The sequence below is a fragment of the Scyliorhinus torazame genome, chromosome 2, assembly GCF_047496885.1.
Source record: "Scyliorhinus torazame isolate Kashiwa2021f chromosome 2, sScyTor2.1, whole genome shotgun sequence".
NCBI lineage: Eukaryota > Metazoa > Chordata > Chondrichthyes > Carcharhiniformes > Scyliorhinidae > Scyliorhinus > Scyliorhinus torazame.
This window is the reverse complement of record NC_092708.1, coordinates 383516422-383530088: the sequence shown is the minus strand read 5'-3', so window position 1 is coordinate 383530088 and position 13667 is coordinate 383516422. Positions and strand designations below refer to the sequence as shown.

Here is a 13667-nt window from a genome sequence, read left to right as displayed (position 1 = left end):
TTGGAGGGGGGCTGTAAATCCCTCCAAGAGTCACTGGGTGGGATTCTCCGGTCTCGGGCCGTGGCAGGGACCCGTTGCGAACGAGAACGGGAAGTTCGGAATTTCAGCCAAAAAGCTTCAGCGGGGCTGAGAAATCCCAACCGCGATGCGAGGGGGCGGAGGGGGAGGATTTTGGCCATGGTGACTGACAGCAGCAAAGATCCAGGGGCAGACTTTTATAATAACCCCGGATGCTAGGCTGGCACAACCCACGCTCTGCATTCCGAGAGTGGCACAGTGGGTCAGCACTGCTGCCTCACAGCGGCAGGGATCCGGGGTTCAATTCCGACCTTGGGTGACTTATGCGGAGTCTGCATTTTCTCCTCCCCGTGTCTGCGTGGGTTTCCTCCGGGCACTCTGGTTTCCCTCCCCACAGTTCAATGGTGTACAGGTTAGGTGGATTGGCCATGATCAATTGCCTCTTGGTGTCCAAAGGTTCCCTAAATTGCCCAAAGGTTAGGTGGAGTTATGAGGTTATAGGGATAGCGGGGGGGGGGGGGGGGGGGGGGGGGGGGGGGGGGGGGGGGGGGGGGGGGGGGGGGGGGGGGGGGGGGGGGGCCCTAGGTCGGGGGTGCTCTTTCAGAGGGTTGGTGTTGACTCGATGGGCCGAATGGGTGATTTGGAGGGTCAGATATGAAGCATCGGCCATGACTCAGCTGGTTGTACTCTGACTTTGGGGTCGGAAGGCTGGGCGTTCAAGGCCCCCTCTAGAGATTGGAGCGTATAATTCAGGGTTGCACCCAGAAGTCTGCATTGACACGGAGGCCCTGCCTACCCTCTCCCACGCTGCTATTCGAAGAAGAGCAGAGAGTTCTCCTCATGCAGTGGCCAAAATTTATCCCCCAATCATCGCATGAAATAAAATCTGGCCATAACCCATTGCTGTTTCTGGAAATCTTGCTGCGAGCAACTGTGAGCTACGTAATTGCATCAGCAACTTTAAAAAATAATCTATTTTATTCTTTCATGCATCGCCATCAAGGGTTGCCCATCCCGAATTGTCCTTGAACTGAATGGGCTGTCTGGGGCATTTCAGACGGGCAGTTAGGAGACACCCACATTGCTGCAGGTCTGGACCCACATGCCGGCCAGATCGGGTAAGGGCGGCAGATTTCCTTCCCGAAAGGAGCTTCAGTGAACCAGGTGGGTTTCTGCAACAATCGATGGTAGCTCCACGATCACCGTTACTGTGATGCACTTTCAATTCCAGATTTAAATGAATTTATACTCCAGGCACCATGGTGGGATATGAACCTCTGACTACAGAAGATTAGCCTGGGCTTCTGGATTACTGGCTCAGTGACATTACATTACCAACCTTGTTTTATTTTTGGACTCTAAGGGCAATTTATCATAGCCAATCCACCTAACCTGCATATCTTTAGACTGTGGGAGGAAACCGGAGCACCCGGAGGAAACTCACCCAGACACGGGGAGAACGTGCAGACTCCGCACAGACAGTGACCCAGCGGGAAATTGAACCTAGGACCCTGGCGCTGTGAAGCCACAGTGCTAACCAGATGTGCTACCGTGCTGCCCCACATTAGCACCAGACCACTATCCTCCCCACAATTAGTCTGCAGGATCTCCCTATTTAATTATCCGTGAAGCAAATTGAATGTCTTGAAGTTGTGAAAGTGCCATAAAACCCATGTCCTGTCTTTCATTTCTCGCCTGCGGAAGTGGAAAAGAGAGGCGTATTGGTGAGGGAGGCCTGTGGAGACTCCTGTGATTCAGCCTGGACAGTTGCCTCTGCAGCAACTGAAGGGAGACCTTTCTTCATTGAACATTTAAATGATTGGGAAAATGCAATGAATTACTCCTTGAATAATTGTATACCTTTGAGGTCTGTAAAGATTGATCACCCTCAGTCCGACATCAGAGCTACTCTGTACACCATGAATAGACATTGCTCCGATACTTAGAAAATGGCTAGAATGTGGGACTCGCCACATAGGTCAATAACATGGATGCATTTAAAGAGAAGGATAATTACATGAGGGAGAAAGGAATAGAAGGTTATGCTGATGGAGGCAGAATCTTACCAACCTCGAGGAATTAGATATTAGATTTAGGTGAGGGGTGAAGGGGGGAGGGGGGCTTAGAAAACTTAAAGGAGGTTCGTTATCTCTGTTGTCCAATGTGCTTTTGCCTCCAGGAGATTTCCATGAGGCTCTCTGGAGCAGAGGTTACCAGTCCGCCTGTGGCAGGTGGCCAACCCAGGTATCTGGAATGGCAATCAGCCCGTAATTGTGCACCAGCGACAGAACCTTGCAGAAGGCACACAGGCCTCCAGGCTGTGTCAGAAGCTGGGCACGACAGGGCATCAACAGTGACATCTGAGGCCGCTGTCCACGGCACTATCATCCAGCTTCAAGGCTGCAATGGGCAGAGCTGTGGCAAGAAACATTTTGTGATGAGGTGGTTTCTCGTCCGCACTTCTGACCCTAACAGCTCTGGGTCCTCCTTTTCATTCAACCCTCAGGACGTCTCCCACACGGTCTCCACTTTAAGGCATCCTCGCACTTTCCATCTGGCTGAGCAGCGTCCAACTCTCCCACAATGGCCTACTTATTGACCACTTCCGGCAGGACGCACCGCCCGCAAATGGCCCCGGTGCTTTGGAATCTTTCAAAGCAGAGAAGATATTGTCCAGGGTTAGCTGAAAAAGTTGGGAGGAGGTTTGCATGGGTATAAATACTGGCTCGTCTCTGTATTGTAAATATAATATAGTGCTGCACTTTGTTAGAGTATTGGTAGCTGACTGTCCAATCTCAGGAAGCGGCTGAAGAGCTGGTGCCTCTTCAAAGTTTCGAGCCTGCCCATCGGGGCAGCGCCAAGGGACCAGCGTAATGACTAATACCTACCTGCAACCCCCCCACCCCCCACCAACCCCTCAACTACTAATCCAAAACTATTCAAGCTTTGGCTGCCCTCTTATCACTTCAGCATCACTTCTATTTTTTCCAAGCCATTGATCCTTATTGCGGCTCGCCAATTAAAAGCAAAGTCCAGCGTGAAAGGTGTCGTCCAAAATAGTCCTGAAACAGGAGTGATATTGAGCACAAGCAGGGATGCAACATGAACAGAATGGCTCCTGCTGGTTGTTCGGTGCAGTCATTGCCACTGAGTATCGGGTGGAGAGCATAACGGGCAAACATCTGTTCCGTGCTCTCCGCCCAACCCCCTTTCACTCCGGCTAATTCTTTGTCACTCCTGAGAAAGGTGGGTAAGGAAGCTGAGAAAGGCTTTGGGCGGGTTTCTCCAATCGCATTCGGCGAGTGGGCGGAGAATCCCTTTTGACGCCTGTTTTCGGATGCTCCACCCCCTCCAAAACAGCGTCATCGCTGAGCACGCCGCACGCTGTTGGGACGGCCTCAGGACACCACCTGAAGGCCCCCCCCCCCCCCCGATGCTCCGTCCCCAATGGGCCGGCTTCCCGACGCCGTGGATCACTTGTGGTCTGAAGTTTTGTCAACCTGGCGTGACGGCTGCGGACCGTGTCCAGCGCCGCTGCAGTCGAGGGGCTCCTTTAGCCAGGGGGCTTTGGCGGGGGCTGGGGGGACTGGTGGCGGGTGGTCTGGGGGTAGTGAGGGGGGGGTTACGGGGGGCACTAATTGGCAGGCGGTGTCCGTGTGCGGCCGGCGCCCTGTAATACCGTGTGACCGCTGCAGGTCGTCGCTGTGTGCATGCGCGGCCACAGACCCGACAATTCTCCGCCTGTACCTGCAGGGAAAGCCGGGGATTTAATGTGGCGTGGCTGTTAGCCCCCCCACCGGGCGGAGCATCGGTGCGGGGACGGCGCCGACTTATTGCCCGTAATACTGGACACATGCTCCGGACATAGCCTCAGAATCGGAGAATCCAGCCCTTTCTCTCCACTCAGTGACAGCCTAACTGAGAAGGTGAATTCGTGATTATTCCACAGGCACACTGATCTCAAACGCAGCATTTCCAGCACGCACCCATCAAACCACAGTTACCTGCCAACCTCACACCTGGCCGGCGCCAGACGTACGTTCAGCAGATGCAGATCTCCGCACCCCATTTGCTCAATTTGAATGTTAGGAGATTGAGGGTGGGAACAGAGGAATACAGATCTCAGTCCTAAAGTTTCCAAATGATCCACCGTCGATAGCCTTTCCAAGCAAGACAGTTCCAGGTCTTGACTGCGCTTTGTGTGCGAGCTTACGTTATTTATATTATGATCAATGTTGCCGATATGAGAGTGTTGTCTGTTTATATTCCTGAGGCATTATGAAAAGTCAAAAGGATCACTGGGGATCTTGCTTTCTTGCAAAGGTGCCTTTGTGTTGGGCTGAGGCCAAACACAACTCAAAGCAGCAAGGGACATCCCATCCTGCAAAGATTCCTTGCACCTTGGAATTTGTGTACTGGGGAACCAGATTGGCATTTGTGCAAAAAGAGTAAGATTGGTATTTGTGTACAGGGGAGTCAGATTGGTAATTGTGTACAGGGGAGTCAGATTGGTAATTGTGTACAGGGGAGTCAAATTGGTATTTGTGCACAGGGGAGACAGATTGGTAATTGTGTACAGGGGAGTCAGATTGGTAATTGTGTACAGGGGAGTCAAATTGGTATTTGTGCACAGGGGAGACAGATTGGTAATTGTGTACAGGGGAGTCAGATTGGTAATTGTGTACAGGGGAGACAGATTGGTAATTGTGTACAGGGGAGTCAGATTGGTAATTGTGTACAGGGGAGTCAAATTGGTATTTGTGCACAGGGGAGTCAGATTGGTATTTGTGCACAGGGGAGACAGATTGGTAATTGTGTACAGGGGAGTCAGATTGGTAATTGTGTACAGGGGAGTCAAATTGGTATTTGTGCACAGGGGAGTCAGATTGGTAATTGTGTACAGGGGAGTCAGATTGGTAATTGTGTACAGGGGAGTCAAATTGGTATTTGTGCACAGGGGAGTCAGATTGGTAATTGTGTACAGGGGAGTCAGATTGGTATTTGTGCACAGGGGAGTCAGATTGGTAATTGTGTACAGGGGAGTCAAATTGGTATTTGTGTACAGGGAAGTCAAATTGGTATTTGTGCAAAGAGAGCCAGATTGGTATTTGTGCACAGTGGAGTCAGATTGGTATTTGTGTACATTAGAGTCAGATTGGTATTTGTGTACAGAAGAGACAGATTGGTATTTGTGTACAGAAGAGACAGATTGGTATTAGTGTACAGGGGAGTCAGATTAGTATTTGTGTACAGGGGAGACGGATTGGTATTTGTGTACAGGGGAGTCAGATTGGTAATTGTGTACAGGGGAGACGGATTGGTATTTGTGTACAGGGGAGACAGATTAGTATGTGTGTACAGGGAGTTAGATTGGTATTTGTACAGAGTACAGAGGAGATAGTTTGGTATTTGTGTACAGGAGAGTCAGATTGGTATTTGTGTACAGGGGAGTCCGATTGGTATTTGTGTACTGGGGAGTCCGATTGGTATTTGTGTACAGGGGAGTTAGATCCGTATTTGTGTACAGGGAGTTAGATTGGTATTTGTAGAGTACAGAGGAGATAGTTTGGTATTTGTGTACAGGGAAGTTACATTGGTATTTGTGTGCAGAGGAGATAGTTTGGTATTTGTGTGCAGAGGAGATAGTTTGGTATTTGTGTACAGGGAGTTACATTAGTATTTGTGTACAGGTAAGTCCGATTGGTATTTGTGTACAGGGGAGTCCGATTGGTATTTGTGTACAGGGGAGTCAGTTTGGTATTTGTGTGCAGAAGAGATAGTTTGGTATTTGTGTGCAGAGGAGACAGTGTGGTATTTGTGTACAGAGGAGATAGTTTGGTATTAGTGAACAGGGGAGACAGTTTGGTATTTGTGTACAGAGGAGATAGTTGGTATTTGTGTGCAGAGGAGACAGTTTGGTATTTGTGTGCAGAAGAGATAGTTTGGTATTTGTGTGCAGAGGAGACAGTTTGGTATTTGTGTACAGAGGAGATAGTTTGGTATTTGTGTACAGAGGAGATAGTTGGTATTTGTGTACAGAAGAGATAGTTTGGTATTTGTGTACAGAGGAGATAGTTTGGTATTTGTGTGCAGAGGAGAGGGTTTGGTATTTGTGTACAGGGGAGACAGTTTGGTATTTGTGTACAGAAGAGATAGTTTGGTATTTGTGTACAGAAGAGATAGTTTGGTATTTGTGTACAGGGGAGTCAGTTTGGTATTTGTGTACAGAGGAGACAGTTTGGTATTTGTGTACAGAGGAGACAGTTTGGTATTTGTGTACAGAAGAGACAGTTTGGTATTTGTGTACAGAGGAGATAGTTTGGTATTTGTGTGCAGAGGAGATGGTTTGGTATTTTGTGTACAGAGGAGATAGTTTGGTATTTGTGTTCAGAGGAGATAGTTTGGTATTTGTGTACAGAGGAGATAGTTTGGTATTTGTGCACAGAGGAGATAGTTTGGTATTTGTGTACAGAGGAGATAGCTAGGTATTTGTGTTCAGAGGAGATAGTTTGGTATTTGTGTACAGAGGAGATAGTTTGGTATTTGTGTACAGAGGAGATAGCTTGGTATTTGTGTTCAGAGGAGATAGTTTGGTATTTGTGTGCAGAGGAGATAGTTTGGTATTTGTGTGCAGAGGAGATAGTTTGGTATTTGTGTTCAGAGGAGATAGTTTGGTATTTGTGTACAGAGGAGATAGTTTGGTATTTGTGAACAGGGGAGACAGTTTGGTATTTGTGTACAGAGGAGATAGTTTGGTATTTGTGTACAGAGGAGATAGTTTGGTATTTTGTGTACAGAGGAGATAGTTTGGTATTTGTGTACAGAGGACAGAGTTTGGTATTTGTGTACAGAGGAGATAGTTTGGTATTTGTGTGCAGAGGAGATAGTTTGGTATTTGTGTACAGAGGAGATAGTTTGGTATTTTGTGTACAGAGGAGATAGTTTGGTATTTGTGTATAGAGGAGATAGTTTGCTATTTGTGAACAGGGGAGATAGTTTGGTATTAGTTTAGCTTTTCGCGGGTGTTTTGCGTTGACTACAGTGTTGAGATGCAGACCACTATTCAATAGCAATCTGTCATATTTTGGTGCCTTGGGGAGTTACTCCCCGGTCGAGGCCACACTAAGAATTTGGTCCTGTACTGGGGAATTGAATGCGCTGGTGCGACCAGCTCCTCACAGATCGGGGTCCATTTTGCATGGATGCCCTGATCTCCACACGCCACCCCCCTCCACTTTCAGGACCCCACCCCCTTCACCAGCCCAATCTTCCTGCAGCGCCTTCATACCCCCTTTCATGGGCATGGCCCCGTTCTTGGCCTGACCCTTGGCACTGTCAAACAGGCACCTGGGCACATTGGCACTGCCAGGGTGCCCAGTGTCACTGTCAGGGTGTCCGGGTACCAGGATAGTGCCATCTAATACCCTTCCCAGTCCCCAACTACCCAGGGGGCTCTAATAGCCACCAAGACCCCCCCCCCCCCGAGTTTCCATGATGCCTGGTCCATGGTATGGAAACCGGTACAAATAGGCGCCGGGTTGAGGCCTCGCGGGCACGGCCGTTCACTCCCGGGCGCCAAGTTAAAGCAGCAGTGGGATATTTAAATGAGCATAATAGCTCATTGGAATGTCATTGTCCGGATCACGCACCGCGAGGGCATGATCCACATCTTGGCGGGTGTAGCAAGTCAGACTCGCGATGGGCCCAGATCCTGACGCGAAGCCCGATTTGGGGCTCTCCTGGGAATCACCCTTTGTGCCCAGCTCTGCATCGTGCGCAATGCGGTGGCTGAATTGTGCCAAATAAAGCCATTTTTACCTTAATATGTCAGTACAGCAATTTCAGATTGGCCATCTAGCCTCTGGTTTTAGAATTATGTTGACTTGCATCTATTTAATTCTGTTTGACCTCGGGACAACCCAAAATGCTTTTTTTTTTTGCAGTGTAGCTGCTGTTGTAATGAAGGATTTGTGGGAGCCAATTTACACTCAGCAGGTTTGTACAAACAGCAATGTAATAACAAGGAATTCTGTTTTTAAAAATTCATTCATAGATGTGGGCATCGCTGGAAAGGTCAGCATTTGCTGACCATCCCTAAAAGGAGGGATGGGCGGCACGGTAGCACAATGGTTAGCACTGTTGCTTCACAGCGCCTGGGTCCCAGGTTCGATTCCCGGCTTGGGTCACTGTCTGTGCGGAGTCTGCACGTTCTCCCCGTGCCTGCGTGGGTTTCCTCCGGGTGCTCCGGTTTCCTCCCACAAGTCCCGAAAGACGCGCTTGTTAAGTGAATTGGACATTCTGAATTCTCCCTCCGTGTACCCGAACAGGCGACGGAATGTGGCGACTGGGGGATTTTCACAGCAACTTCATTGCAGTGTAACATAAGCCTACTTGTGACAATAATAAAGATTATTATAAATTGCCCTTGAACGGAGTGGTTTGCAGAGGGTGCATTGCTGGAGTCACATGTAGGCCAGAGCAGGTAACTTCCCCTAAAGGACATTAGATGGCATTTTACAACTATCGACAATGGTTCGATGGTCATCATTAGACTTATATTAATTCCAGATTTTTACTGAATTCAAACTTTACCAAGTACCGTGGTGTGAGTCAAAACCGGTTCTGCGGTCTCTGGATTACTAGTCTTGTGAAAATACCACTCTGCTACTGTCTTCCCCCACTTAGTGGTGCTACTTGGGACTTTTTCCCAAAACAGTGTCATGGCATGAAGACTGCAACACTCTCTCAGCACTGCACTGGAGCATCACCTAGATTTTGTTCTGGAGTAGGGCCTGAGTCAACAACCTTCTGACTCAAAGGCAAGAAGGCTCCCCACCCAGCCACAGATGAAACTGTTGGCTAGAGCTCTGAAAGAAAAGTAACCACTGCCGGTGAGGGATAGTACCTGTATCCAGCAAGCACTTACAGATTGCTTCCTCAGGGTAAAAAAAGACTTCAACCTTGCAGCGATTATCAGAGAACAAGCAGAATTAGAAGGCAAGGTTTGCAACAGGGGAAATGGGTCTCGGAGGTGTCATGTGAGAGTACCTTTAAGAAATGGATGTTTATCAAATAGCTGTTGTGAATGTACCTTTAAGAAATGGGTGTTTATCAAATAGCTGCAGTGATGTCAGAGTGTGGGTGGAGCTGGGCTGGTCTGTCTGCTTTTACTTTCGTTTTTGAGCAGGCAGCTTCAATGTGTGTTTAAGTTTCATTTTCAGAGCTGGACAGCTGCAGACACAGCATGCAGCTGTATAATGATCTCTCTCTACAAGCTACAGACTGTCTTCAGCTCATTTGAGGATTTCAAAGTAATACCTGTTTCTGTAGAGCATTTAAACCTGCTGTCTTTCTTTGAAAAGTGTTTAATGCATGGCTGTTGTTAGGAAAGTTATGAAGGGTTACTTATAGAATATTGTATCTGTGGGGATTATTGGTGTTGATAGTTGTTAAGATGTTTACTGTGGGTTTATAAAGTGTTAACTGGATTCATAAATAAACATGGTTTTCTTTTAAAAATACTTTAGCTCTCTGTTGCATCACACCTGTAGAGTGGGCCCTTGTGCTCCCCATAACCACAATCTATTAAAACGTGTGGGTCAGGTGAACTCCATGACATACTTTGGGGTTCTCTAAACCCTGGCCCATAACAGAGGTGAAAGTTTCCTGGGTCAGTAGGTCTCGGAGTCAGAAGGTTGGCACTTCAACCAAAATTTATCCTTCAAAAAAGACCATCGGATATGTCAGGCTGTTCATGAAACTTTTCACCGAGTTCAGAAATAACTCGAAGAAAGATAATTTGAAAGATCCTGAACGAAAAAGGGATCTAGGTGGTAGCGAGATGGTGCACTGTGTAAATGTTGCAAAGCTTAGAAGCAGCCCATTCAGCCTAACTGGCTCATATCAGTGTTTATGTCCCATATAAAATCCACCAAATGCTGTTGTGGGGTTTGAACCCAGGCCCCAAGCCAAAGCCTCAGGATTAGCAGGACAGTGATATTACCGCTATGCCACTGTCTCCCTTTTCCCCTGTATACTCTTCTTCGTTGAACTTGTGGTAACCTGGCAAGGCCGTGCTTTAGGCCTGATTAAATTGGGTATTTTACATTAAAGAATTGGGTGGTTTAAACCAAGCCATAGTCACTCTACCACACAATCCCATGGGAATCGAAGCGGCAAAGTTTGAATACACTAAAGGCCAGATTCAGATGTCCGGATTGCCCTGTCAATCGGCCATCAAGAGATAATCGATCCGATTGATACGCACCGATCTATTGTTGAAAGTCCAGATTGAGCCAGACTCTGGGGCGACAAGAATTCCCGTCGTTACTGTATTTGGCAAAGGTGTATGTGCGAATAACGCCACTGGAGATGACACCTGGGGTGGGCCCAGGTGTCCTGACAATCGGGCATCAGTCGGATCACTGAACACTGAAACGCCCCTCTCCATACCCCATTGGCAGAAGGCCACAGGAAGTGGTAAAAGAGCTCAAAGCAAAGGGGGATGAAAATAGACACTCGGGACACCTGGGGAGCGAAGATTCGATGTGGGAGGTGACATAGTCCGACCATACCAGACAAGAGAAGGAAGGAAGATACTGCCAGCGAGAATCACCTTTGTGATGACGGACCAGAGGGACTCAAGGGTCAGATTCACAGCCCTACCAAGCCATATTTGCAGGTAGTATGAACTAATCTTGGGTACCTGTGGAATATATTCTGTGAGTAATTGTGTTCAATAAAGAGTGTATTGTATTTATACCAGTTTTGTCCTTCGTTCATCTTGCAAATAAGAGCACCTGGGTAAAAATTTTCATTCATAAACTGATGGTTTTACAGATACAACAAACTCAATCATCATATCCTTCCATTCCTTCCTCTCACTTTTGTCCATCTAACTTCCTCTTAAACGAACCTATGCTGGTCACCTCAACTATAATAAGAATAATAATCTTCATTATAATAATAATCTATATTGGTGTCAGTTACTGTCACAAGTAGGCTTACATTAACACTGCAATGAAGTTACTGTGAAAATCCCCTAGTCGTCACACTCCGGCGCCTGTTCAGGTACACTGAGGGAGAATTCAGAATGTCCAAATTACCTAACAAGTACGTCATTCGCGACTTGCGGGAGGAAACCGGAGCATCCGGAGGAAACCCACGCAGACACGGGGAGAATGTGTGTGACTCTTAACTGCCCTCTCAAGGGCAATTAGGGATGGGCAATAAATGCTGGCATAGCCTGCGATGCCCACATCCTATGAACGAATAAAAAAAAAAACTCCGCACAGACAGTGACTCAAGCCGGGAATCAAAACCGGTTTGCCTGGTGCTAACCACTGTGCTACCATGCTGCCAGTTATCTAGCAGTCGTGAGGCCCACATTCTGACGGCTCCCTTGGTACAGCAGTGTCTCCTGAATTCTCTATGGGACTTATGAGTGACTTTGGGTGGAATCTAATGGAACCCACTGGAGTGAGCAGGATGGCAGCTGTGTCCGAAAAATCGGGTGGGATTTCCCATAACGGATTCCTGGCTGCAGGAAAACTGTCACACGTTTAGTGATGGAGAGGAACGGCCCAACCGGGAATTCAGCCCACTGTGGCAGTCAGTTAGGTTCACTGGTGGGCCGCTCAGGAGCAATCATCCCTGAGCCCACTGGGATTTAACAGCGGCTCAGGGATTTAACGGGACACGCATGGGTCTCCCGCGCCTCCAGGAAGCCACCGGGAAAGCTCTGTCAGGTTTGCCTGCAGCCTCGTCGGAAGGGGCGTCTCATTCACCGGCACTCAGTTCCCAATCAAGGAACCTGGCATCGGGAAGGGTCAGGGCTGGTCACTGAATGACACCCCCTGCCCTTGCATCCGACCTCCCCTCCCCTACCCCGCATCGATGGTGACCCAGTCCTGATGACCCCCGAATCTCCGACACTTACCTGTCTCTAAGGATCCAGCAAAGGTCCCTGGCGAAGACTTCAGTGCGTCCATGGCAACAGTCAGCACTCCCGGTACTGGGAAGAGCTGCTATCCTCTGATTGTGTGGCAAGCTCTTGGGGGCAGGATTCCTGGCCAACTGGGGCCTTGATTGAATGGAAATCCCGGCATTGTCCAGGTAAGTGCCTGATTGTACTTCTGTTGCGTTGGGCATCTCCGAACAAATCAACCTAGAGTTTCGCACAGTTTGCCAACCATGTGTGGGACTCCTGTTGCCAACACTAAATTCCACTCTATTTTATATTCATGACCCCATGTTCTGATCTCCGCTGCAAGTGGCAACACCTTCACTCCATCCACTCCATCAAACCCTTTCATAATCTTAAAGACGTCTACCACTCATATCTTGTATGTTCTACATTCTTGAGAAATGAACCCCAATGTGTTCAATCTTTCCTGATAAACGCTCACAGTTCTGGTATTATTCAAGTGAATGCTTTTTTAAAAAAACATATTTTCCAGTTTCCCTGTATCCTTTTGATAACATGGAGACATGAGCTGTTCACCGTGCCCCTTTTTGTGGTGTGACCAGAGTTCGATACAAGTTTAACAGAACTTTAACATAACTGCCTTTGACTGGATCTCTCTAGAAATTAACATTAATGTTTTGTTTGAATGATTTTCTTTGCTCTGTGTCCCAGTAAATGTTGCATTCATTCAAACTATTGCTGTATCTGCACACGAGGCAGGATGAGATAAACACCAAACCCAGCACCTTGGTGTATGTGGCGCAGATGCACAGAATCCATAGAATCCCGACAGTGCAGAAGGAGGCCATTTGGACCATCGAGTCTACACCGATCCTCCGGAAGAGCAACCAACCTCGGCCCTATCCCCGGAACCCACCTAACCGGTAAATCTTTGGATTGTGGGAGGAAACCAGAGTACCCGGAGGAAACCCACTCGGACACGGGTGAGAACGTGCAAACTCCACACAGTCACCCAAGACCAGGTTCGAACCCGGGCCCCTGGCGCTGTGAGGTTGGATCTCCATCGAACCTCAGAGACGTTCCTGGATTGTAGAGCTCTTCACTCGCAGGGCAATTCATTTATCCGCCAGCAAGCAATGGAAGTGCTAAAGGGCCACTTTTGCTGTACAAGTAACCTAGACTCAGGGTACATCGCGTACTAAACAATTATTAAAATTGATTCAAATGAAAACAGCTTCAAATTCATTAAATGTCCTTGGAGACTATTTCATCCATTCTTAGTTTGAATTTTATCAAACAATTGAAAACTAGAGGAAACAAAATGACGGTACCTTCCGCCGTCACTTCATCGACCATCAGCTTCAGATTTTTACCTCGACGAACCACTCGAACTGTGTGCCAGTCATTGTCATTGAGTTTTTGTCCGGCATAAATTGTCTCCGGTCCTTTGCCTGAGGAAGGTGTTGGGCAAAAAGTGTTACTTTGCACATTTGAGATCGGTCTGTTGACATCACATTCATTAGGGCTGCATTAAAGGCTCTATTTCTTTGTTCTGGGCTGAATTTTTCGGAAAATGCATCTGTCCTCGAATACTCCTTTAAAGATCTCTCTGACCCTTCATTATCGACTGAAGCACCGTTCCGCCTAATTCAACCTCACGCTTGTCGCAAATGAGCACAACATTGTGATTCTATTCTCCCAAATCTCCTTTATTGCAGCCCTA

The 13667-nt window shown here is 47.8% G+C and overlaps 1 protein-coding gene across 1 annotated transcript in view; it reads right to left on the bottom strand.

The window, feature by feature from the left end:
- nrxn3a (neurexin 3a) overlaps positions 1-13667 on the bottom strand; it is a 2368971-nt gene that overhangs the window by 1446274 nt on the left and 909030 nt on the right. The window contains exon 11 of the mRNA XM_072493615.1: positions 13276-13395. Coding sequence (XP_072349716.1) covers positions 13276-13395 — 120 coding nt within the window. The remainder of the gene's footprint in view (positions 1-13275; positions 13396-13667) is intronic.